General features: G+C 43.8%; 3 protein-coding genes and 1 long non-coding RNA gene across 5 annotated transcripts; 2 read left to right on the top strand and 2 right to left on the bottom strand.

Annotated features, from left to right (window-relative positions):
* Nucleotides 1-717: 717 nt before the first annotated feature.
* Nucleotides 718-3,990, top strand: LOC132908302 (inositol oxygenase). Its single transcript, XM_060962204.1, has 6 exons — nucleotides 718-878; nucleotides 1,351-1,534; nucleotides 1,963-2,171; nucleotides 2,308-2,444; nucleotides 2,518-2,748; nucleotides 3,023-3,990. The coding sequence occupies exons 1-6, from the start codon at nucleotides 861-863 to the stop codon at nucleotides 3,129-3,131; spliced, it is 888 nt and encodes a 295-aa protein (XP_060818187.1). The 5' UTR covers nucleotides 718-860; the 3' UTR covers nucleotides 3,132-3,990.
* LOC132908304 (uncharacterized) lies at nucleotides 2,027-14,489 on the bottom strand. 2 transcript variants are annotated; one of them, XR_009658345.1, is made up of 4 exons: nucleotides 14,356-14,489; nucleotides 14,019-14,126; nucleotides 13,020-13,146; nucleotides 2,027-2,209 (listed from the first exon to the last, which is right to left on the bottom strand). It is a non-coding gene; the product is annotated as an uncharacterized LOC132908304 (long non-coding RNA). The 2 variants fall into 2 exon arrangements; XR_009658346.1 differs by lacking the exon at nucleotides 2,027-2,209 and adding an exon at nucleotides 10,315-11,159.
* On the top strand, nucleotides 6,879-19,854 carry LOC132908297 (bone morphogenetic protein 2-A). The gene is made up of 3 exons (XM_060962196.1): nucleotides 6,879-9,008; nucleotides 14,082-14,202; nucleotides 17,049-19,854. The coding sequence occupies exons 1-3, from the start codon at nucleotides 8,073-8,075 to the stop codon at nucleotides 17,879-17,881; spliced, it is 1,890 nt and encodes a 629-aa protein (XP_060818179.1). The 5' UTR covers nucleotides 6,879-8,072; the 3' UTR covers nucleotides 17,882-19,854.
* On the bottom strand, nucleotides 18,895-22,584 carry LOC132908296 (nucleolar GTP-binding protein 1). The gene is made up of 9 exons (XM_060962195.1): nucleotides 22,492-22,584; nucleotides 22,309-22,400; nucleotides 21,947-22,221; nucleotides 21,636-21,873; nucleotides 21,315-21,557; nucleotides 20,990-21,241; nucleotides 20,649-20,927; nucleotides 20,290-20,568; nucleotides 18,895-20,178 (listed from the first exon to the last, which is right to left on the bottom strand). The coding sequence occupies exons 2-9, from the start codon at nucleotides 22,354-22,356 to the stop codon at nucleotides 19,879-19,881; spliced, it is 1,914 nt and encodes a 637-aa protein (XP_060818178.1). The 5' UTR covers nucleotides 22,357-22,400; nucleotides 22,492-22,584; the 3' UTR covers nucleotides 18,895-19,878.
* Between the last annotated feature and the right edge of the window lie 15 nt (nucleotides 22,585-22,599).

The following is a 22,599-nucleotide window of genomic DNA, read 5'->3' as shown; positions in this document are numbered from 1 at the left end:
ATGGGTCGATTCAAATCGCCAAATACGTTTTTATTTTCGTTCAAAATAATGCTCCTTTGACGAGAAGAATAAAAAGAGAAGGAGAAGTATATTAAAGTAAAATAGTATAAGCGCCGCTTTTATAAAAAGACAAGCTTACGAAAAACAGGGAGGAAAGGAATTAAAAGAAGAAAAGAAAAATGCGAATGTTTGTTTTCAGCCAAAATACTATCTCTTTGGTAACAAGAACTCGAACGAAAAAGGCAGAACAATGGGATAAAAGAAAGGAAACTACACTTTTATTTTCATCCGAAATGGTATCTTTAGTTTCATCGCGAAACGAATTCCAGCAAAAAGGGAAAGATACTGGTAAAAGGGGAAAAAATGACGACAAAAAATCGGTCGATCCAGTGAATCGAATATCAATGGCACCAGAATATTACGTGAGCAAAGTTAAAAACTTTCCAAGCTGGAACACCGACGATGAAAGAACAGTAAAAGAAAATATTATTCGCGAGGCATGGTGAGGAGAAGAAGGGGGAGAGAGAGAGAAAGATGGATCGGTACTGCGAACGGTACGGAAGAGATAGACAGATCGATCGGACGAGGAGTTGGAAATGGGGAGATCCGTAGAATGCACTACTGCTAAATTGTTAAATTCCACGAAATGCTTTTTATTTCGTAGATTCGTCTGTTTAGAAACACATACAAACGTATCGAATCGAGATAACGCGTATCGAACATTACGCACGTGACCATACTTTGATGAGACAGAGGTCAAGGGTTGAATTGCCTCAGATTTATAAGTTAACTCGGTCGCATGGGACTAGTTAGTCGGTGTTGCATACTCAATACCAGTTGGAATATAGCCGCATAGACAGATGTCGGCCAAAACGCTCGTAAGTATTAACAGGAGACGATGAATCGAGTAGTAACGATGATCGTTAGCTTCTTCGATCGAATTTGCCGCGATGATCGATCGTCTTGATCTTCGATCGCCGCGATGATGATCGAACGCAATTTTCCATTTCTTTTTTTCCCAGACGTTTCCTTTTTCACCTCCGCGTCGTTCGTTGCGGTAGAAAATTTTTCGGTCGTCGATGTACGGTGTACGGTGCGCAACGGAAGATAAACCCTACGAAAAAAGCAGACAATGTCGATAAACACGAATCGCGATCGACTTTCACGAAATTCGAAGGCAAACGTGTTTCTGCTTGGCTCGAAATTTGATTTACGAATGCTCCTTTCAAAGGAGTCCTTTGACATCGACCGGAACGTGGGCAACGATCTCGGTGTTTACTGTTTTTGGAATCGCAAAAAGGGGGAACCGATGGAAAAAAATTTTTAAGTGTGATTGATATGTGACGACAGGCACAGCCGCAAAGGCAAACCATCATGGATCCTTCGGACAAGTATCGACCAGAGACTGTTTACGCGGGAAAAATGGAGAGCGAGTTTAGGGATTTCTCCGAGGATTCGAGCGATCCGGTAAAGGAGCGTGTTCGAAGGACCTACGAAAAGATGCACGCTAATCAAACCGTCGAATTTGTAAAGTGTGAGTAATACATCGTAATGTACATGTATGCACGTGCACTGACGTAAGTATCAGGACACCTACAATCGTTACGTACAATGGAAAATCCTATGCAGTTCTTATTTTGTTTAGCATTTTAGACTATAAAGTACGACTATGAGGTATACGAATGAAATAATGGATTTATAATAAAATAAACGTAGTAGGTAATTTAATTACCGGGCGAAGGATACTTGTACATTAACGGGTGTCCTAATATTTATAATCGGTATCGCAAGTGCGTCTGAGTGTTGCTTTCGTGTCGCGTGTTTCGCGGTTGAGTTTTCAATCGCGAGCTATTCCGAAATGAGTAACGACTAGAGAACGAACGTGTAATTTTGAATAACGGGAACGAAAAGAATGATCATCCGGTGAATCATATTCGTGATTTTACGACTCTTACGTTTCAGCTCGCATGAAAGAATGGCTGCGATTCGACAAGGCCAAGATGACTATAAAGGACTCGTTGATCAAGTTGAACGACTTGGTGGACGAGAGCGATCCGGACACCAGTTTGCCAAATATCGTTCACGCTTTCCAAACTGCAGAATCTATCAGAAAGGAACATCCCGACATGGATTGGTACCACTTGACCGGGTTGATTCACGACTTGGGCAAGGTAACGTATCCTGGAGCTTCTCTGGACTAGAGAGCATCCTAAAGAATGGCAAGGAATTAGTTACTTCGTACTTGAGACCGTATTCGTTAAATAAAATACTTCTCTCTCAAGTAAATGCTAAATTCCTCTGATGTAGATAATGGCGTTCTACGGTGAACCACAATGGGCAGTCGTGGGTGACACGTTTCCCGTGGGATGCGCTTGGGCTGATTCTATCGTCTACAGGGCAACCAGCTTCGAAGATAATCCGGACGGTAAAAACACTCGATACAAGTAAGTATCGAAGAGAACTGGTTCGCTCTTGGAAGAAAGATCGTGGTAAAATATTTTTCACGTTTCGCTTCAGCACGAAATACGGTATGTACGAACCAAAGTGCGGCATCGACGAGTTACTGATGTCCTGGGGTCACGACGAATACTTGTATCGCGTCCTGGTACACAACAACAGCAAACTACCGAAACAGGCATTGGCTATGATTCGTTATCATTCGTTTTATCCCTGGCACGCGGGTGGCGACTACATGCACTTTTGCACCGACGAAGATTTGGAGATGCTGAAGTGGATCAAAGACTTTAAGTGAGTATCCGACATTCGATCACCGCGTTTCTCTTCTTTCTTCGACGAGACTAAAACTAATGAAAAAAAGAAACAAAAAACAAAAGAAACAAGAAGGAAAAAATGGTAGAATATAATATACGCGGAATGTTAAGATCAGTTTTTCGAATAATTTAGTGTCTTTGATAAATACGTATCGGGCAACCGTCGATTTTATCGTCTACCAAAATATATATAAAAAAGAAGAAAGATGAACGATACGCTCTGACTAACCGTTTCACTATTTCGTTTTCAGTAAATACGATCTGTATACCAAGAGCGGCGAAGTCCCGGACATCGAGAAATTGTGGCCCTATTACGAGAAATTGATCGACAAGTATATCCCAGGTGTATTAGAATGGTGAAAATGGAAATCGTAGATTAATCCGCTATCGTTTACCTGCTTCCAACCATCGGGCATCGTGCGATCGACGAGCATTCCTATCCGCGATAACGATAGTACAATGGATCGGACGATACTGTACTTATCCTTTAGCCGCTAGCTTGATACGCAATCAGTTTCGCTTTTGTCCGTTCCCGACGAAACTCGACTGGAGGAAAGCGCGATGAAAGAGAAACGGTGGATGTCGAGTCGAGTCGAAGAGAACGAGATCGGTTAAGCAAAGCGGTGAAAGAACGGAGAAAATCGTAGCGTGCAGGAGCGAACGAATAACGGGGAATAACGATGAGCAACGTGTTCGCGTTTCGTTCCTTTTCATCGATTATACGACTCGTGACTTTCAAGTTTCGAATTTCGAAGAAAGTTCGCGGTATAATCGATAGGATTAGGGATCGGCGCGAAAGTAGGACTAATGTTGATCGAATAGAAAATCCAGCGGCCGTGAGTTCCGAGAAAACAGGTGACTAAGACAGGGAAAAAGAGGGAAAAGTTGGGACAAGCTGGAAATTATCGTATCGACCGGAACAGTCATAAAATTCTTACGTTTACTACGCTTTTCTTTTCTCTCTTTCCTTTTTCTTTCGTTTTGCTCGATTTCTAGCACGCGCCCTCGTTTTACCCTTAACTCTCGCCGCGTATATGTTTGGCCATTTCTTTGCTTCGATTCGCTCGATCGAGTACCGCTCTTTACCATTTCGTATTCCAAAGGAACGAAGAGTCGTCAGCGCGAGACTCGGTGGTCGATATAATATGTTAATTTATGCATTCTTTGCGACTAGTCTTTGTTTAATATTCATCGAATAAAGAATTCTTGTTATACAATCGCAGAATCTCTCTTTGTTTTACGATCTTGGCAGATACTACTGTTAGCGATGACGAATCAACCCTTTACGAGCCGTTTACGTCAACGCCTGATAATCTTATCGCCCTGGACTTTCGCATAATCCTAAACGATTCTACGATTCCCATTGAGGTTTGAAAGTTGTTATTTTTCCAAATAGAACCTTTGGAACTCCGTTTCGAAGAAATTCCAGAGTGAACGACGATACTTTACAAAGCAAAGATTTCGAGCGGAGGAAGAATTCCTTGGTGCACCCCGTGCTGCGATGCACCGTATCCTTGGTGCGCGAAAGATAGTATGGGAAGCTCTAGAAACCACGGGTATGCGTGGTAATCGAAAACGCATCGACTTTCGAGAAGACCCATCGTGCACCATCAAACGGTGGTATTCGCTTAACTCGGCCGTCGCGTTCTTTCGTTCCCACGTGGTGCGATTAGCCTTCGCTAACTTGCTACGCTTTTCAAACATTCGCGTGTTTCGCGCTACCGAAGGTCAGATCGAAACGAAACGATTCGATTCGGAGATTCGGTCAAAGACTGGACCAGGAGAAGAGAAGAGAAAGAGGCAGAGGGAGAGAAAGGAAGGGAGAGAGAGAGAGAGAGAGAGAGAAAGAGGCGGTTAAAATGAGAGAGATCGTTAAAACGGATGCCTGCGTCTTTTACACGCTACGATGACATAGCGGCAAAGAATTTGGTTGAGAAAAATCCGGAAGTACGGTTTCGAAGGTTATTCGCGGGACATTCGCTCGTTTGGTCTTGGGAACGGTTGATGTCTCGAGCCGCGTCGTCTCTCAAGTTCGTTGGACGCGAACGGGAAACACCAGTATGGGGCTTCTTTATTTTTAACGCGCGATTCATCGGCGCTCTCGTGTCGGCTGAGGATATCCGAGCGGAGGCGGTAACGTTCGTGTCGGTATCAGTGCCAATGCCAATGCCATTGTCGATCGTGATGTCGATAACGATACCGATGACATAAACACCGACGGTGATCAAGTGCGATACTATCTGGAAGGATTTGTCACTGGCGAAGAATGAACAACGTTCCAGGCGACTCGTAACGAATAGCGCGTAACGCTGCCGAGAATCGGCGTTATGTAGTTCAGGATTTCCCATCGGCGGAGATTCCTCGAAAATAGCGCGAATCCTTCGTAACTCGCAACGATGCGCGTTACAGCGATGGTGCGCGTAGGTTGCCTCTCGTCGAAGGAACTCTGCTCGCGAAATTGGCTTAGTCATCGACGTATTACGGGATATTACGGGGTATTAGCGGGAACAGCCGCAACGACCGGCAACGACCACGACTTTCTAGGCGGACGTGCACGAGGGGCGTGCAGGAAGGACTGGCCGTCCCCGGTATTCGTGATTCATGCTCTACCTTGCAAGTCCGCCGGTCGCCGTTTCCAAGAACAAACAACGCGATGCGATGTGACGCGAGGTAAACCGAAGAGGTAGAAGCATTTAGCGAGGCACCATAGGGCAAGGCGGGGTAAGACCAAGCAAGCGTACCGCGCCATCAGAGGTAGAACGAAGCGAAACACGAAGCGACACGACGGAGCGAGGCACGGCATCGTGCAACGCGGTGCGGTATATCGCGTTAAACAGGACAAACTAAGTACCATTCTCGTACAAACTATATATGTAGCTACGTATCGTCCTTTCTCTTCTTCTCCCTTTCTGTACGCAGCGTCTCGTGAAAGTATTCCAACTTATCGTACATCGTGCGTTTTGTATGAAACATTTTAAAATTTCATTAGCGCTGTAGCGACGTCCGACCATCGTGATAGCGTTGATAAAGTCGACACTGGTCCGATAGGAGTTTGGAAAAGCGTACGTACATTCGCGAGCAATTTTATCTCTTTTTCGTTTGGCCGCGGAAACTTTCTCTCTCGTTGGATCGTCGATTTGGATCGACGGAGGGCTGAAACGTTGTTCCGACGAACAACGAGATCCCTCGGATGACGCGTCGACTGCTACGAAAATGCGACGCGGTCGTTGCGTCGCGGTCACGCGAACTTTTCATTCCACGAAAAAACGTGCGAGCCCGGGGGACACGAACGCGCGCCTCTAGCGCGAATTCGTTTCACCGATCAATCGATTCCCCGAAATCGAGCAGCGTTTAACTCTCCGAAGGGTAGTCTCCCGTACTTTTGAGGTCGCGTGCGTAACCGGTTAGCAGTTGCGTCAATGTTGCGAATCGCAGTTCCGTCTGCAAACCGTTCCCTGCATCGAGATACGTATTTCGTTGATCGGATGACTTGAAAGAAAAAAAAAAGGATATCAAGCGTTTCGCGACCGAATATCTCGCGTCACAAAAACGAGCAGGCACTCGTCGTTTCAAGGCGACTTTTGACCTCGCGAGCGATTATTCCAATCTCTTGGCTGACCGTCTCTCGATTTCCTCGTTGACGTTGTCCTATTTAACGGTCCTTCCGGTGATAAAGAAGCACGGACTAGGCGCCGCCTTTGCTTCCGTCACATGAACGCATTTGTCGCGTAAAACTTTGATGGTTACCGACGAGAACCGCCACTCGACGGCAATTCCTGTGCTCTTCGTGCAATCCTGTTCGTTCTAAATCCGCGCAATTTGCAGAATCTCCATTCTGGCGAATACATAAGCGTTGATATATTCGCGCGTAACATCGAAACGAGACTCCATGTAAGATACGATCGACGACGTCTGGAAATAAAGTGCCTCCGTATCTCCGCTACTCTTAAGCTGTTCTACCCTTTATTCACGCTGTACACCAATTTTTCGCTAAATAAAGATTTCCAACGAATATTTTCTAATTCGTATACCTATGCACGTTCGGATTAGTTTGGAATATGATCGACGTAATCGTTACGGTGGCGTCTCTTTACAACGCTAACGATACTTTAAAACGCGTTGCATGACACGCGCAACATATACATGAAAGATACGAACGATAAGCATCGGGAAACTTTGGTGAACCACCGCGTGCCTCATTTTGTCGGATTCCATGGAGAAAAGGTGGATGCTTGGAAACGATAGACGACGAACACGAGACAATGTGGTCAACGGGGGCTACGACGACAGCAAGGATAGCCAGCAGCAGCGGTGGTTACGACGTCGAACTGGACGCCGAGAGATTGGAAGCGCGATCAGCCGGCCGGCGCGCCGGCGGGGAGTAGTAAACGGGATATATACGCGAGTGCGTGTTGCCGAGTACGGTATTCGGCAGTCGACGCGCGACGTCCGAACGGAGCGGGTCGTATTTTCTCGTCCCGTTCCGTCTGAACCTGGCCGTGTCCAATAAGAAGTTGATCGTGTCATTCGATATTTAATACTTGCGACGAGTGAACGAAGAAGAGGGAGACAGGGAGCAAAGAGCACCTAGAATCATTGAAAATCAGTCGACAATCGTAAATGTTCGATCGGTCTGTGTTTTAAGATGACCGCCTCGGCACTGTCTCCTTTACCTTCCTCTCGCTTTCTTCGATCCTTCTCCGCGTTCGGTTCTATTCCGTCCACGTCAACGTCGTCGTCGTCGTTGTCATCGTCGTCGTCGTCGTGGTCGTTGTCGCAGTCACCGTTACCGTCGCGTAGGAAGAAGAAACCAAACGAGCGGACGATCCATCGTGGTCGGCATTGTTTGGCATTACGCGTTATGAGGAGCGGATGAATCGTCGCGTGGCCAAAGAAGTGGAAGAAAGTGAAAGAATCGAATACGGTTCGAACAGCAGTCGGACACTGTCGTAGTATTTGGAAATCTCGCAGACCTTCATACCGCGTACTCGTTTCCAAGTCGATCGCCAAACACCGTTTTCTCCGATTCGTTGAGATTCGCGCGAGTCTCGGCTGACATGTTGGTCGACGCGTTTAATGGTTGACGAAAGAGTAAAAGTTGAAGGTAAGAAAAGCGACGTAAAGAGGAGATAATAACGGTGTAGAGAGGAGAAAGATAGAAAGGAAGAAGGAAAGGAAAGAAGGCGAAAGAAGAGGTGTAGGAAATTAGATATAGAATCGGTGCACGATAGCGACGAGGTGCTTCCCAGGGAGGAGGTACCCCGGTGGATCGTGCTTAAACTCGTGGATCAGGAGCCGGCTATGGGAAAGCTGGCAACGGCTGGTCGACTCGTGACCCGTGACAACGAGCAGCAAGAGGCATCGGTGTGGTTGCTCGAGCGAAGCGGCGCCAGTTCCGGCCGCGCTCTCGTCGCGGTCCCTATCGGCGGGGTCGCAGTCTGTGGCGTGATCGTCCCGCAAGTCGAATCGCCAGCACCGATCCAGGTGACCGGCCGAAACGCGTTTACCGGCACTGCGTCCAGTTGCTTGGACAACGGTGCTCGAAAGGGGAAGGAGGATCGTCGAACGATAGCCCTGGTTGGAATTTGTCGGACCAGACACCGGGCGCTCATCGACGATCCAGACTCTCGATACTTGGTCGAGACGGCAACCGGCGGCGACCACGGTGCCGGAAGAGATGACGCGGTGGTTCGCCTCGAAGGTTCGTCGTTCGAATCTTCTCTAGGTCGGAAATCCGGATGGTGGTTCGACCGCGTCGTTAAACAGAATACAAAGGAGAAGAGGAGAGACATCGTTCAGCGGGAATACCGTCCGAGAATTTCCGACGAATGGCGACGAGTGGCGCGTGAAGAATCGTTGGATCGGCGAACGATCGTCGAGGGAAGGAGATGCGAACGATGTCGTCGACGTCGGTGGCTCAACGGAAGCAACGAATCTTCTCGTCTGTTTGGAATAGCGACGACGATCGTGGCGGTTGTGGTGGCAGTAGCGGCGGCGGCGCTTTGCGTGCCGGCCGCGTCGGCCGTGCCGATGCTGCCGCGGGAGAGTCCGCTCTCTCGAACCGGTCCTCGACACGACCTCGACCGCTCGACCGGTCTCGAGGACGTCTACGAGGACGCTTTCCGAGAAGAGGATCGACCGACGACGAGGACCGTTCTCGACGAGACCGAGCTGGATATTATCAGAAGGAGCATCGCGCGAGGTCTTGGCCTCAAGAGGATACCCGACCCCTCCAAGGTGAGTAATCTTTCGTTTCTCCCTCTTCCCTTTTTCCTCCCTTTCTCACTTCGCTTTTGCTTCTCTCGTCTCTCCTTCTCTTCCACTCGATATCGATGCGGATACGGAAACGGCCGCAGATATGCATATCCATGTCCATGTTTCACGTGACAACGTCACACGTCCGTTAGAACACGTTAGTCGCGTGATCTATCCTCGGCTTTTGCCGATTAGGTAGTCGATTTCTGGTCTGTAAAAAATTCAGATAGCGATGTAATGTCAACTTCATACGCGAAGAAAATTGTTACTATTGTTATTGTCGTTGTCATTATTTATTTAACAGGCGAGATAAGCGAGAAGAGCTCGCGTTTCCTTTTATATATTTTACACCAACCTTTTATACTCTAATTTTATTAATAAATTTATTCTCGTCTTTGGAATGAGTAATAACAATAACAATAATAGTAATAATAAATAGCACGAGAAAAATGGGAAAAGCAGTTGGAAAGTGAAAAGAAAAAGCGAAGGGAAGCCGGAACTCGACGTGGAAATAGAAGAACGCTCGACGTAGAGAAGGCAGAGAGTAGCGATGGTGGCGGTGGCGGTAATGGCGGCAGTCGAGTTTCGCAGAGGGTAACGAACAATGAACGAAAAGGAAGAAAGGACTAAAAAGATAGAGAGGGTACGGAGAAGGGGAACGGATGGGGAGGGAAGGGAATGCGAGAGAAAGGAAAGAAAGGGAACGGAAGGGAATCGAATGGAAAGGAGCAACCCGACGGCGAAAGGGTATTATGCGTATACCGTAGAAATCGCGGGAACGACATGGTGCAAGCGGCAAGTAGTACGTAAACAACGGCGAGTCGAAGACGAGGAACGTGGGTGGTCCGCGTTGCCCCACTTTCGCTACGTATGCACGAGCACGTGCGCATTCCTGCTGGTATGCAGAACCGGCTGTCCACGTGCGTACGACGACAACGCCGCCGCTGCCATGCTCCGTTCCTTTCTACTCTATTCGACTCTTCTTCTCCTTTCGTTCCTCTTCGCTTTTTTTCATCCGATCCCTCGCTTTCTGCTACTAATGAAGATGCAGCACGTTGCCTATGATGAAACTACCGGACCCGCCGGGGTCGTTGGACTATCGATACGATCGGGACAGGTTACATCGCATCGACTAATCGACTAATTCGTGTGGCGAAAGCAAGCGACATCTCGTTTGGAACAATCGAGTTACACGAATTCGAATTAAGTAATTCGACCAATAAGAATAAGTATAACATCGAACGTAAAATCTCGATGGCCGTGGAATGATTTAATCGGCGACGAATCGAGATCGATGTAGATTTAGCACGAGATGCAGAGTGATTTTAGACGTACGCGTTTCCATCTAAATTCGGAGCGTTACGTGAACGTTGGCATCGATCGTTCGGAAATTCCCAAGCTATCCGAGACGATCGGTGAAATCGGAGGAACTCGGACTGGGGATTTCGGTAGGAAAGTGGAAGGAAGGTAGGAACGGCGATTTAGTCGATGACGATGATCGAAGGAGGTCTCGTTCCGGATCTTGAAAAGGACAAGAGCGGGAGAAGAGGTGGCGGGAGCGACGTCGCAAAAGAACACCTGTTGTCGCAGCCTCTACAGCCGTTACGCGCGCACGCGATAACGAACGTCGATTCTTGGCCGTCCTCGAAACTCGAGGACATCGTCGACAAGTGTGAGAGAGAGTACCCGTGTCTCGAACGCAAGCACCTACATATATACATACATGTAGGTATGTAACTCTAATGCCAAAGGGAAGATAGAACCAGTTATCTTTCTGGTTTTCTAGTTTTCAGGTCTTCTCGTTGCGTGCGCACGCAGACATACATTCTTCTTTTACCTCGTTCGATGATCCGCCGCACTTAACGCGTACCCACCCGTCCATCGTCGACATTTATATCCAGCTTCGTTGGTTTTTAACAAGACGAAAGAGTCGATCCGAGACGAGGAGACGACGACGGCACGACGAGACAAGAACTGGCGACGTCGAGAACATAGAATACGTCCAATTAACTTTCTTTCGCATTCGTCGCAATCGATTTGCAAGCACTTGGTCGTGCTGATCAGAGATAGTTTCAACACGATCGTAAGCAAACGACGTCGCAGATTACATATTGCGCTGTTCGTTGATCGCTTCTGTAACCTTGCAAATATATAACATTGCATTAGACTTTTCCTTCGGTTCTAGTAACGTGAATTTCTATTTTGTACTCGTGCGATTTCTACGTACACTTTTGTACACCGATGACTGGTAATTCGGTGGTAATTGCAAACGAAAGTAACGAGTTACGAAGCAGAAAAGTGGCGGTCGTGTAAATTTATCCAATCGACTCGCAACGATCATTCTACTTCGATGAACAATGAAATCGAGCGAACTTAACTATCTCGAAAGATGAAAATCGCAAATAGATGCTTAACTTTCCGCGACTTTCACCGCGTTAGACCATCTCGACCTCGAGAAAGGATGATACAGCGAGATTCATGGTCGTTATGGTTGATACTGGAGAGAAAGCTATGGGAGAAGAGCGTAATGGCATTGGCTCGCGATCGAACGTGTTACAAACGCGTACCCAACATCGAACGAAATTGGGTTCGATGAGAAACGTTCGAATCTCAAACACGATGACGCGCATTCCCGCCGCGTGTTTCGTCGAGCCCTCGAGCCTCGAGGCAGAGGGGTGAGGGTTACGCGAAGAATGCGGCCTGACTCGTCCGTCGATACACCTAGACGCGATGTGCGTTGCTTGCGAAAGATCTTTCTTCGAGACGTAGGCGTGGGAGGCAAACGAGCGTACGTGGTTGCGCGAACGTTTCTTCAAGGTCGTCCGCATTCGCTACAACGTCACCTATGCCCTCGTTGCGCGCTTACATACGCTCGTTTCCAAATTTCTTTCCCCAAATACGTTATATCTGGCGAACGGATATCGTCGCACCGACCGCGCGATTACACCCATTCGCCGATATCCAAGTTACGTCGAAGATTCTATTCTCGAAAGCGAATTGCTAGAACCAAGAATGCAAAGTTGGATACTACTTCATTTTCTCGGAAACGAACTCTGATTTTCAGTCGTTCCAACTTTATTTGTACTACGAATTTACGCCGACGGCGTACAACGACGGCGAAGATAAGTTTGGTCGACCGTCTACATCGATCGAAGAACGTTAAGCTTCATAATTCGTGCGATATCTTACAACGAATCTGGTCGAATACCGTTTCTCATAAAGTTTGCATAGGCCTATCCTATTTCCTTAGCCACGGCGTATTTTTTCAAGAAAATAATACAAGACTATCGATGAAAGTGATACGCGGCGTAGTCGCGTTTAGATTCTGTTCCTTTTGAATGCCGGCGCACGGTCAACGCTCGTTGGAGCAACATGTACGTACGTACTATGTATCGGGATCTTTCTACAATTTCGTTCGTCTTCGAAGTTCGCGCAGTCATACCGTGTCTACGTCTTCTTACCTCTCCTCGCACATCCTCTCTTTACCTCGTTCCCTCTCCTCTTCACTTCTCTTTTCCTTACGTTCTCCTACCTCTTTGCAAGTAGAAACATCTTCGAGTTTCGTGATAGCCATTGAGCAAGCGTGCGCCAGTCGAGTCCAGCTACAAACCAAGACGAAAGACCAACGAACGCGACATCGATGACCGACACTGACCGACCTTTCGAACCAGTCAAGCGGTTGCACACGAGTCAACTCGCTTGGGGTCGGCAAACGACGTCTCGGTTTCAATGCGCAACGAGCGAAAACGCGTGTCTCAATCGATTTACGATTCGCCACACGAGTCCTTCTGACGGACTAACGATCTTGCGTCGTACATTCCGGTCGTCGAGGGTTATCTTTCCCTCCGAGTATGCAACTTCGAAACCTTGGCGAATACTTGACGCACGAATGACGCGACGGACCACCGTCTCGACAAACCGGAACTCGCTCGAATCCACTAACTAGCCGACTTTAAAGAAAACAGCCAGTTAAACGAGTCAGTCCATACTTACTCGACGTATTGCGGAGGCGTCCGTGTGTCTCCGTTTCACACGGCACACGACTCTGATAGCTCGCTGAGTCATCCTTAACGACACGATCCTTCGGTACTCGTGTCCTCCTTCCTTTCAACCTCACGATCTGTGAAATTCATTTCATTTATTAAACGTCTTTTCGCTTATTAATCGTTGCGTTACGTTGCGTTATGTTGGCCGACTCGTGCGTTATCCCGCGTACCGCGGCTAGCTAGAGCCGCGCGAACCGGCTAATTTTACCGGAAACGTCTAGCGTGTCTGGACTTTCTCACCATGGAAATTATATACCAACACGAGTGACGGCGAGGGTAAAGTGGCGAGGGACGTGTTTCGAGTGGATCTCGAAAATTGCAACGATGCTCGAGAACGACAAAGGGATTTGAAGAATAGGAAAAAAAGTACAAAGGGGGACCGGCGAGCAACGGGGAAAGAAGGCGAATGACGAGTGGCGAGGAAAGAGAGAGGCAAAGCGAAGAAGGTTGTTGAGCCGCGACGTTGGGAAGATGGCAGACACTATATCAGTGCCTCGCCCGCAAACTAATTATCTCGCTCGAAGATCGATTTCAGTGAAACGTAAAAGCGTACGATTCGGTGAATCGTTCCATAGGTCACCGGAATTTTGCTTTACGTGTCCAACGGAGATTCTATCGCGCTTTTCACGCAATCCCTCCGATATTCGACAACTTTATTTCCTTTTCCAAATTGATTAATGGAAGTACGCCGTCCGCAACTTCTTGAACTAATTATGTAATTCTTGCGTGTTAGTAAGACCATTGAGATCCTCGTTTCTCCCATATCCTTATTTTCCAATAAAGCGATATCGTATCAAATTCTAGCTTCAAATTTTTGTCAAATTTCCATTCCAAATAACATGACTTTCGCTACGATTAAACATCTTTTTATGCATTTTACGCTAATTTCTTCTATGCTAATACAATTTTATCCCGCGTATGAAATAAATAAAACCATTATACCTACCACTGTGCATTCGTTAGCTGGTCAATATGTCATCCTCACGTATTTCCTGTTTTCTTTTTTCAGGCAAACGTCAGTCAAACCGAATACGAAAGAGCACACAGAGAGTACCTGATGAGAATGCAGTCGCCATTCGACGAGCAAACTTTTGAAAGCAAGAAGTTGCTACATGTGTTTCCCGCTACAGGTAACCAACGATAATTGATGATGATCGATCGATCGTGTATCGAGACATTCTTCTTCGTTCTCGAATCATTGATAATTTAGTATCGGTTCAACAGAACCGGCGATCTTTGGAAACGCGAAATATCTTACGATCTTTCTGAAAAAATATACATACCCACGCTATAATTACTACTTGTGTAAACATCGAGCATCCTAGTTTCCGCCAGTTCGGCAACGTCGACGAGATTTTACCAGGCGTATCTGGAATCGATGCGTATCGAACCAACCGCGATTATCGATCTATCGCATTAACCTATAAACTGAGAAAGACAAGTCAATTTCTTACTTTGATTGTTAATATCGTGATAATTTTTCTTATTTACGCATCTTCTGTTTTTTTTTTTTTTTTTACATGTCGTTTCACTTTTGTTCAAAATAAATTAAAAGAAAAGTCAAAAGGAAAAGTAAAAGGAAAGTTACTTAAATTTGAAAAGTTCATCGTAATCGCGAATAAACAATGTAAATATTTAACTATTTCACTTTCTTCGTCCTTTTTTATTCTGTTGGCACTTTGAGATTCGCTATTTTGTTAAATTTCTTATAGCTTGTTTATTTTACAACTACATTGTTGTTTAGATCCTGTAGTGATCAAAATAAACGAACATCTGTCGGTACTAAGTTTAGAGGATAGAGCAAATAACGCAACAATTTCCAATTACATCATTTTAAATAGTTTATCCAATGTTTTCTATGTGTGCTACTAATCATTCTCGTAGCAAAACAAACCCATTTTCTGATTCATTGGTATCGATATTTGTTATATTGATGTTATTTGCGATCTTTCTAATAATTAATTATAAATTTTAGTAGCTACGTATTTACCGTTTCAGTTTATCGTAGAAATTCAAAGTGCAAAGCAAGACCGACGTTACTTATGGAATGACACGATATAAAGCGAATGAGTTTACAAATAAAACGCTTCGTTTCGCTTAACGTAATTCCACTTCGGTTTATCTCGATTCGATCAGATTCCATCAACTCGTATCTTCGCTCTATTTTCTCCTTTTCCGTTTTCGCGTTATTCCGCTTGAGAGACCTCGCCAGAAGCATCTGCGTTATTATGAAAGAGAAATTCCGATCGCCACGGAATGCCGAGTAACGAGTTTCCGAATGCAATAAGAACGAATCGTCGAGAAAGATCAATTTGTCGACGACTCTCACGCGTGACTCTCGACAATCGATTGCAGATCGCCGGAAATTTATACCAAACCGACCCTTACTGTTTTTCGTCACGAGCCCAGACTCTAGACTCTAGACGAATGGAGGCGTACCGATTCTACGAAAACTAAGCCAAAAATATCGTAAAATACTATTTATAAAAGATATACCCACAGACTAAAATATTTTAGATAGCAGTGTGGTGCAAGGTAAGCTATAATTGGTGCGAGTCAAATATTCAGGGAAACCGTCGAATTTCCATTCAGTGACGGAAGCACATAGGCTTGTTCGATTATTTACACAAACTGAAATATCGAAATATCACCAATTCCTGAATTTCACTTCGTTTCGAGTTACTTCACAGTTTGAATTTTCATGATTGATCTCTGTTATTGATATATACTTACTACGATAATCGTGGCGAGACCATTTCTTTAGCAATAAATCGACTCGAAGATCTTTTTCAAACATTCCAAGAAAAATAGAAACATTACCGAATATATCTCGAATCGTTTGTTATACATATACATAGTATGGACTGTTTCGAGACATCGAGTCGAGATAACGTTCGAGTCGAACCGTTGCGCGTTGTATATCGTTGCCGACATACGACGCATACCCAGATAACTTTCTCAATCTGTTTCGTCGTATTTTTACGATTATTCCTGACAGATTTATTTCCTAGGATCCGTAACGCGAGCTTCGTATTACACGATGTTTTACGACTGCTACCGAACGAGCCGATCTAAGTGACGCGACGCTAATCCGTCGGTGTTGTGTTACAAGAATGCCACCGTGTTTTCTCTTACCAAACCCAACATCTATTTTCCAATTCGAGAGATCGAATATAGATCGAATATATCGAAATAATCTAACGAATAAATTGCATCCTAGCTATAGGTATCAATTATCTTCTATGAGATCGTTGCGTGCTTCGATATGAAGGTGACTGCGTACAATAAATAATATTCTCAATATTGTTTGGTACTTATCCACGAAAATTTAGATATGCGAATGCGATACAACACGACTTAAAACTTGTTAAATATTGATAATGATATCGAATCATCCCATAAGTAATGCGGTTTTTCTTAAAGTTAAGTTCAAAACAAAAGACAAATTGTTACTATCGGTCTTTTATGAAATTGCAAAAGAAAATTTAATATATCGCGAACGATGTTGATCGCGTACACATTACGCGGGAAGAGAACGAAGATTCGATACGCCCGCGAAGCGGAGAAAAAGCGAACAGGGACTCGTGCGTACGTGTACCAACGAATTACCCCGGAATTTAATAATTCCACTAATTAACCGATGAAAATGGAACGGACGAGAGTTGCCGTTCTCGTGATCTCTAGCCGGATACGCGTGAACACGTCCATTCTCATAGGTCATAGGCGGTTCTAACGATATTTTCGCGTCCTCTGTCAAATCTCTTAACGTGCGTGTGATTAAGTTGATAATCTTCGGGGGGAAAAATGAAAAGGTGAAAGATAAAAGATTTCATTTAACGTCGACATACCAACAGGCGAGAGAACGGGGAGGGAATGTAGCGATAGAAGATCGAACACAATTCAAGGTTTTCACTTACGTAACGTTACGCGTTACGCGTATCAATTGTTCGGGTTTATTCGTTCGTGATTGTTACAGCGTATCCTGGAAACGAATCGAGTCGATTGGATGGAACGAGCGAAAAGGAAAAACCCTATCGTCACTGGTTATTCTTTCCCGTGGAAATTCCTCAGAAGGATCTGGATCAAACGTCGGTGGATCACGCGACGCTGCGACTGCTGCTTCACGGGCCGACGACGGATTACTACACCGAACGTTCCGAGCTGGAGGTGTTGTTCTATCTCCGAATTTCGTCATTTCGTCGCTCGAGAAAGTTAATCGGTCGTAGAAAAATTCAGCTGCAGGACTCCCGAAATCCAAGATGGCTCGAACTCGACGTGACTCAGGCCGCTTCCTCGTGGATCGAGACGCCGCTCGAGAACCTAGGAGTCGAACTGGAATTTATGGTGGACAGCGAACCGGTGACACGTACCTTTTCCTTGCCGGTTCTCAACGTGTTCACCACGACGTATTCGGGCAGTGCCAGAGTAAAACGTTCTTCGCCCAAAGATGTGATGTCTCTGCACAAAGGTCGTAGGACAAAGTGCAAAGGCGAGAGTAAAAAGTGTTGCAGACACGAGCTTACCGTCATGTTTAAAGACCTGAAAGGTTTCGAATTTATCGTTTACCCGAAAACCTTCGACGCTGGATACTGTAAAGGGCGATGCCCGCCTAGATACAATCCAGCTCATCATCACGCCCTTCTGCAAAGTCTGCTGTGGAAGGAAGATAGAAAAAAAGTGCCTAAACCATGCTGCGCGCCGAGTAAGCTCGACGAGTTGATGATCGTTTATTTCGACGAGAACGATGCTACTCAGTTGAAAAACTCTTACTGGAAGAACATTCAAGTACTCGAATGCGCTTGTTCCTAAAAATAACTTTGTCCTTTCTTGCCGAATGGACGAATCGGCTAAATGACCGACTGACCAACAGAGTTAAGGTTATGTTTACAGTGGATACTTGTTCGAACGAGCTTGAGTTTTAACCAACGAAACATCCGAAGACTGCAATGCATATAAATAATATACTCGTAAAAATCTATATACATATTTGATTAGGCGGATGTATCTTGGTCGGAATGTCAGTTTGTTCAAATACCCATCCACTGTAACCACAGTCTAATTCAATCAACTAATTAGTATATGTACATGTGAACGAACAACGAACGAGCGAACGAACAAACTAGTGAATGGGAGCGAACGATAGAATATATATGTAACACGTTCGATCGAAACGACACGATGATACGGGTCGGTAAATGCTGCGATTAAAAACGTTGGTTAGAGAATGACGAAAGGACAAGGGTTTTCATAGTCGCAGACGACTCACCAAAGAATCGTCCGAATACTGTTCGGTTGTGTCACTTCTTCGTCGTTACTCGCGACATACCGAAAACACTTGCTATTAACGTATCGCGCGAAACTTTCCTTTTCCGCTTGACCCCTTGTCCGCTTGGCACGTGCATTTGCGAACGTTTCGATCGATAAAAGTTATTCCGTAAAACGAATGACGAAAGATTTAATCGTATCGCTGATAAACGTTCGATTCGGTTCGACTCGAGGCATCATCGAAAGTCCAGGCTCTTGATCCAGGCTTTCGCATTGACTGTGATACTAAAAGATATCTGGCGTTTCTTCTTGTAGTAATCGTATTTCACACTTTCATCCTCTTTTGCCTTATTTCCTCTTCTCTATCTTATTTTCTCCGCTATTTTCTATATTCTCTCCTCCTCTCTCTTTTCTTCTTCTCTTTGTTTTTCTATTTTGATATTGAAGAACCATTAAGTGTATAGAGTTATCGACAACGAGAAGAAAGAAATACCGCGACAGCAATGTTTCGATTATTTGGTTAGTGTCACTCTTAAACGAAGTCTTAACCGGAACAATTTAACTGCTTATAATTTATTGTTCGATCAAATATCGAACGATGAAAACTGTTCCATCTTTTTACATACTAAAATATTATCGAACGAATCTTCGAGAGATTGTGCGTTTTTTTACCAATGAAATTATGTTAACGTTGTATAGAGGATTTGATCGAAACTTGGTAGCATAACCGAAGTTTGTGCACGGCGAAAATCTCGCGAATGCTCCTGCAACTATATATATATATATATATATATATATATATGTATAACACTTATGGACTATCACCCAGAGGACTTGCCTGTTTCGCCTTCGTTGTAAATGTACAAACGTATAACCGAAATTATAATGGTCTCGCTGCACCTCGATCAAAAGTTTAAATGCGTTCTCATGTCGTGACGCGAACATATATCGTTCGCCGAGTCAATTTCGATCACGCACTATAACCGTAACCTCGCGTTACATGTATTTGTCTAATCGACTACTATCGATGATGTAAAATAAAATTTTATTCCTTATTTATAACCAAATAACCCATAACTGATCTTGATTGAACAAAATGTTTCATCCAACAGCCGGCATAAAGATTTACTCGGTTTTCTAACGCAACAATGATACGAAGCGCGACAGTAAGCATTGCACAACATGACACATTCGATATAGGTTACACAGGAAGGAATACGAATCTACGAATAAGGCAAACTTTTCAATACCGTAGCATGGAAAAGGTTATCACCGTACGACAGCAATAAACTTTCGCTGAATGCGATGTTTCTTACCCTACGTACGAAGCCAAAGGTCGCTTTACTGGCATTAAATTATGCAATCTAAGACAATTCATTCACATTGTTGCGTTATCTTTCAACGAGTTTAACTAACCTTTTACGGATAGTATCGTAAATACGAAGCAACGTCGATTTATTCACGCAATACATGGGAAATGAATCATTGATTCAATGAAAATTTGGAAAAGATTTTCGTTAAATAACAACTTCGAAATACTATTATCTCCTATCTGTTTTTCCAACACCTCGTTTTCCCGCAAACAAATGTCTCGGCTTTTTCGTGCCGATGAATCGATCTGCTTCTCCTTTCAATCCCTTCTTCGCGATCTTTTTCTTCAAAGCTTTATGCGCAATGTTCTTTAATTTAGTCTTCATCGTCGAATCCTTTATACCCATTTCGTCGCGAGCAGGTTTTGAACTACTTCGAGCTCTTGATTGAGACTGGGATTGCAGTCTCATACGTTTGCTAGCTGGTTCCGATAGAGACCTTGCACGTCCTCTAGTCTTGGTAAAGTGCGCCTGTTGGAATTTAAACAAATAATCATATACGCGAATCTTATACACATTTCGTTCCGTTACATATCGTTATTCTTGGTATTTATTTTGATTATATTTTGATGCGTTACTCACATTTTCCGTGTCTTCCATATCGACACCCAAGTCTTCCATTTGTTCTCTCAATTTCGATACCGATCTGTCTCGAAGTTTCGCCGCTGCTGTGCGCGGCATTACAGGCTTTGTAGAAGCCTTCAGTATTCGGGCTTCGTCTTTCATAATAGCCTTCTTTTCTCGAATTTGCTTAGCTATTCGTACAATTTCTTGCATCGTCTCGGACAACTCAGCCACTTTATAATCGTACATACCCGCCTCTTCGCGAAGCTGCTCCTCTTTTTCCAGGTCATTTAATTTCTACCGTAAAAGATAAAAATAAAGTTCTATCCAAGCAAAATGTCATACGCGTGTTTAAAATGAATAAATATTGTACAAACATCAAATATTTCTGGATCGATGTAATCAGCGATATTGTGTCCTTCCCAAATCTCTGGAATAACATCATATTTTTGATCGCCCTCGATGTCGTAATTCTTCTTCAAATCAAGTACATAATCGTCTCCCATTTCTTCCTCTATTTCTCGCTCTAATTTTCGTTTTACCTTCAATCCTTCCTTCCTCTTTCTCAAAACGCTCTCAGGAATACAAGGAGCGCGAATTTTATCATCTCTCGGCACAGGTTGTGCAACGTGTAAACGATTAAGCAGTCCCTCTACCTGCAGTCATAAACGTTCAAGAACTTGTACCACAAAAGGTGTTTAAAAAGTATTTAACTTACCTTTTTCGTTCTTATCTTCTGATCAACGCGGAAAGCTAACAAACGTTCACACGCTTGTATTTTCACGTCCATTACACCAAAATCAGTGATTGTACTCATTTCCAACACTGGGACATCTTTATCCTCCAACGACTTTAAAAGAGCTCGCTTTTCGGGCGGAAGTTCATCCAGGCGCAAAACATCCACTTTATTTGCCACAACTGTCAAAGGTTTGTTAGCAAACAGAGGTTTAATCGATTCAAATAATTTCACCTAGAGGATAAAACTGTTGAATCACACTTAAATAAAATGTATACTTTGGTTAACTACGAAGCCAATAATTTACCTGCTCGTCTAAACTATGACCACATTGTTCCGAAATATCGCAAAAGTAAAGTACAGCTGCTCGTAAATGCGCGAGTGCAGTTATTGCCTGCATTTCTATTACGTTTCTTTCTTCGAGTGGATGATCTAGAATTCCAGGTGTATCAACCACTTGCCATCTTAAATATTTGTAATCCGTATGACCAACGTATAATGACTTTGTTGTAAATGCGTATGGTTGAACTTCAACATCGGCGCGAGTTATCTACATAGAACAATTATTAATGTTCCCTGTGCATAATATACATACATGATCTGTTAGTAGTTATTAAAATTAAATTACCTTGTTAATAAAACTGCTTTTACCAACATTTGGGAAGCCACATATTATTATAGTACGTGTATAAGGATCTATACTAGGTAATCGGGCTAAATGCTGACGAACTTGCTCCAAATATGCCAGATTTGCTGCTTGCCTCTTCATAATTGTTGCCATACGACCTAAAGCAGCTTTTTTCAATTGTTTACATCGGTATAGAGAATCTCCATATTTCATTAAACGGGTATAATCCTTGGATACGCTATTTTGACGATATATGTGAATTTCATTGAAAAACAGTGATAATTGAAAAAATACTATTTTAATATACTTACTTATCGATTAAATGTCTTGCTATATTTATTTGACCAAGAGCTAATTTGTAATGATCTTTGTCATAAAGAACGTTCATTAAATCGGCATAAAATGGATGAACATCATCTAGCTTAGGAAATTCCTGTATAATTTGAGATAATCTGTCATGGAAGCTTTGTTGAGTAAATCTCACTTTACGCAAATAAAATGCACGTATTCTTGCAATTTTATAATTTTTGTGTACAACGGTTGGAGTTTTGCGTTGAGTTTTTGATAAAATTATATCAATAAAGTCCTAGATAAAAGGGAATATTTATTAAATGAAATTTGAACTATAATTGAATTAATTACCAAATAGAAAATTAAAAACAAAGTTTCTAACCTTTGCGGTGGGTACAACCGCGATTTTCTTGAAATTGTATAACGCCATTATTGAGTTGTTCTTTCAACTTATCGTTTTACCAAAATCTTATACTTGAATAGTTTGTAAAAATTGTTTAATGACCAAGTTTAAAAGTAAAATAAGTATAAAATTCACACAGCATGTACGACCACGTGTACATACCGAGATTTTACTTTATTCATCATATGAACACAATTTTAGTTGCGATATCAGCGCTTTGGCGGCAAACGTAAGAGATTAATGGTACTGTCAGGTCTGGTTACATGTTAC

Source organism: Bombus pascuorum, chromosome 6, assembly GCF_905332965.1.
Source record: "Bombus pascuorum chromosome 6, iyBomPasc1.1, whole genome shotgun sequence".
Classification (NCBI taxonomy): Eukaryota; Metazoa; Arthropoda; class Insecta; order Hymenoptera; family Apidae; genus Bombus; species Bombus pascuorum.
The sequence above is the reverse complement of the archived record's forward strand: the minus strand, read 5'-3'. Positions and strand labels throughout refer to the sequence as shown.

Excerpts from the sequence above, each read along its gene's own strand:
- LOC132908302 (XM_060962204.1), top strand. Across the intron at positions 1,535-1,962 it reads AACCGTCGAATTTGTAAAGT|CTCGCATGAAAGAATGGCTG; the intron begins GTGAGTAATACA and ends CTTACGTTTCAG. Across the intron at positions 2,445-2,517 it reads GGTAAAAACACTCGATACAA|CACGAAATACGGTATGTACG; the intron begins GTAAGTATCGAA and ends GTTTCGCTTCAG.
- LOC132908297 (XM_060962196.1), top strand. The coding sequence starts at position 8,073 with ATGGGAAAGCTGGCAACGGCTGGTCGACTCGTGACCCGTGACAACGAG. Across the intron at positions 9,009-14,081 it reads GGATACCCGACCCCTCCAAG|GCAAACGTCAGTCAAACCGA; the intron begins GTGAGTAATCTT and ends TTCTTTTTTCAG. Across the intron at positions 14,203-17,048 it reads ACATGTGTTTCCCGCTACAG|CGTATCCTGGAAACGAATCG; the intron begins GTAACCAACGAT and ends TGATTGTTACAG.
- LOC132908296 (XM_060962195.1), bottom strand. The coding sequence starts at position 22,356 with ATGGCGTTATACAATTTCAAGAAAATCGCGGTTGTACCCACCGCAAAG. Across the intron at positions 21,242-21,314 it reads GTCATAGTTTAGACGAGCAG|GTGAAATTATTTGAATCGAT; the intron begins GTAAATTATTGG and ends TTTATCCTCTAG. Across the intron at positions 20,179-20,289 it reads ATATGGAAGACACGGAAAAT|GCGCACTTTACCAAGACTAG; the intron begins GTGAGTAACGCA and ends AAATTCCAACAG.